General features: G+C 44.0%; 1 protein-coding gene and 1 pseudogene across 1 annotated transcript; both read right to left on the reverse strand.

The window, feature by feature from the left end:
* Window positions 1-2,368, reverse strand: part of LOC122542159 — a 136,725-nt pseudogene that overhangs the window by 111,015 nt on the left and 23,342 nt on the right.
* On the reverse strand, window positions 1,380-2,268 carry LOC122542162 (ferritin heavy chain, oocyte isoform-like). The gene is made up of 2 exons (XM_043679581.1): window positions 2,142-2,268; window positions 1,380-1,671 (listed from the first exon to the last, which is right to left on the reverse strand). Exons 1-2 carry the CDS (start codon window positions 2,226-2,228, stop codon window positions 1,516-1,518), a joined length of 243 nt encoding a protein of 80 aa, XP_043535516.1. The 5' UTR covers window positions 2,229-2,268; the 3' UTR covers window positions 1,380-1,515.

Consider the following 2,368-nt stretch of genomic DNA (forward strand, 5'->3'; position numbering starts at 1 on the left):
AAACACATGTTACAGGTAATGTCTTTTCTAATTATTCTGACCCACTCGACTGCTTTTCATGAGAGAGTCCTTCCATAGGATCAGCTTAATGAACCTTCTCTGGACTGCCTCCAACCCTTTTGTAGATCAGGGGTCAAAACTGTTCCCAGAACTCCAACTGTGGTCTGGCTAGAGTCAACAGTGTGGTGCTGGAAAAGCACAGCAGGTCAGGCAGCATCCGAGAAGCAGGAGAATCAACATTTTGAGCAAAAGCCCTTCAATCAGGCTTCATCAAGGCTTTCATAAGCCTTTTTGGGATTTTGCCCAAAACATCTATTCACCTCCTCCTCAGATGCTGCCTGGTCTGCTGCGTTTTTCTAGTAGTGATTGTGAAAAGTGAGAATGGTGATGGATGTGAAAACAAAGATGCCGCAACGTTTTTGCATGTTTATAGTTTCACAAAGGCATTGAGCGGCAAAGTGGCTCATTGGTTAACACTGCTATCTCTCAGCACAGGGGGGCCCAAGATTCCACCCTCAAGCAACTGTCTGTGTGGAGTTTACACATTCTCCCTGTGTCTGCGTGGGTTTCCTTTTGGTGCTCCAGTTTCCTCCCACAGTCCAAAGATGTGCAGGTTATGTTGGATTGTTGATGGGAAATTGTCCCTCACATTCAGGGATGTGTAGGTAACTGGGTTAGCCATGGGAAATGAGGTATTACAGAGATAAGGTAAGAAGGGGTGTATGGGTAAGATGCTCTTGTAGGGGTCAGTGTGAATTCAATGGGCAGAATGGCTTACTTTCACACTGTAGGGATTCTAAGATGGATGACTGAAGATTGAAATTTTATGAATCATGTGGCATTTTTCAAACACTTGAGACCAACATAAACAATGGGTAATTACAACTGCAATATCAACCAGGTTGGCACCCTTTCAGAGGGGTAATGATACAACCACATGGAGCAGAATGTATAAAGATTAAATCATTGGGCTACAATCAGTGCAGATTTACACATTGTTAGTTGTCAACCGATTGCTGCGAACAGAAATGGTTGGAGAACATTTTGGGGGCAAGAATGGAATATTCAGCTCAGTCGTCTGGATTATTTCCTTAAATATACAAGGAACCTTCTTTTTGGAATTCCTGGAGCAGAATTCCTTTTCCTAATATCTTTACTGGACAAGAACTGAAAGATGTTATTTGATGAGCACTGTGGCCCGATATTAATTGGCTCCCTTACAAAAGGAGACAGCAATTATAATGAGGTTTGATTGAGTGTAGCATGTTTTGGTGCTTTGAATCCAGAGACCTTGCACTGAGCTCTGAATGACCAATGAGGTCACAAATCATACTTCTTCACAACTGACAGACATTCATCCAAACAAGTAAACAAAAAAGTACAATATCAAGCAGTTTATTTACAGTTGGCATATTTCACAATAGAGGGCAGGTCACAGTTTAAGAAAAGTAACCTTACTCTACACACATTTCCCATTAATACCAAAGGTTACACAGCTTGCTCCCTGCAGTCAGTTCAGTCACTCTCCCCCAGGGTGAGCCTGTCAAACAGGTACTCTCCCAGGCCATTCTCAGGGGCTCCCAGTCTCTTCAGGTTGGTGATGTGATCTCCCAGCTTCTTGATCATCTTCACTTGCTCATCCAAGTAGTGCCTCTCCAGGAAGTCACACAGCTGGAAGGCAAAGAGAAAATCTGATTATGTCAAGATCAGCTTGACTTTTCTCCAAGACTGGTATTCTCCTCAATATGGGGGAAGTGGACAGTTGAGGAAGTGGAGGCTCATACAAGTGCAACATTTAAAAGGCATTTGGACGAATTTATGAAAAAAAAGGAAGGTTTTGGAGGGATATGGGCTGGGTGCTGGCAGGTGGGACTAGATCGAGTTGGGATATCGGGTCAGCATGGACAGGTTGGACCGAAGGGCCTGTTTCCATGCTGTACGTCGCATGGACTCTGACAGTTAAGGGATGTCACAGATTGCTTAACAGCAGTGAGAAAGTGCTCAGATCATGACTACACCAGAAGCTTGGTCCACTCCCAGGCTCGACTCACTACAATTTAGATACAAAATCGGAGGCTAAAGGGACAAGTGTCTTATCTATTTAACGCAAGAGCCCAGACATAAATACATCAAAAACTCACATGAGGGTCAGTGTGGCCAGAGGAGAGTTTGTGCAGATCCAGCAGACTCTGGTTCACATCCTTCTCCATCTGCAGAGCTCTCTGCATTGCCTCCAGACCATTGCCCCACTCATCCTGCTCTGGCTTCTGGGAGGACAGAGAAAAGATAAGGGCTTCACATTCTACAGTTGCATTTGAGACACTAAATTTAGAGAACTGTGGTATCAGAGAGTTACTGTAATAAACCA

The sequence above is a fragment of the Chiloscyllium plagiosum genome, chromosome 39, assembly GCF_004010195.1.
Source record: "Chiloscyllium plagiosum isolate BGI_BamShark_2017 chromosome 39, ASM401019v2, whole genome shotgun sequence".
Classification (NCBI taxonomy): domain Eukaryota; kingdom Metazoa; phylum Chordata; class Chondrichthyes; order Orectolobiformes; family Hemiscylliidae; genus Chiloscyllium; species Chiloscyllium plagiosum.

What these genes read in the sequence shown, in the direction of transcription:
- LOC122542162 (XM_043679581.1), bottom strand. Translation starts at nt 2,228, where the DNA reads ATGCAGAGAGCTCTGCAGATGGAGAAGGATGTGAACCAGAGTCTGCTG. An exon ending in CTGGCCACACTGACCCTCAT is followed by an intron (nt 1,672 to 2,141) that starts GTGAGTTTTTGA and finishes TTTGCCTTCCAG; the next exon opens with CTGTGTGACTTCCTGGAGAG.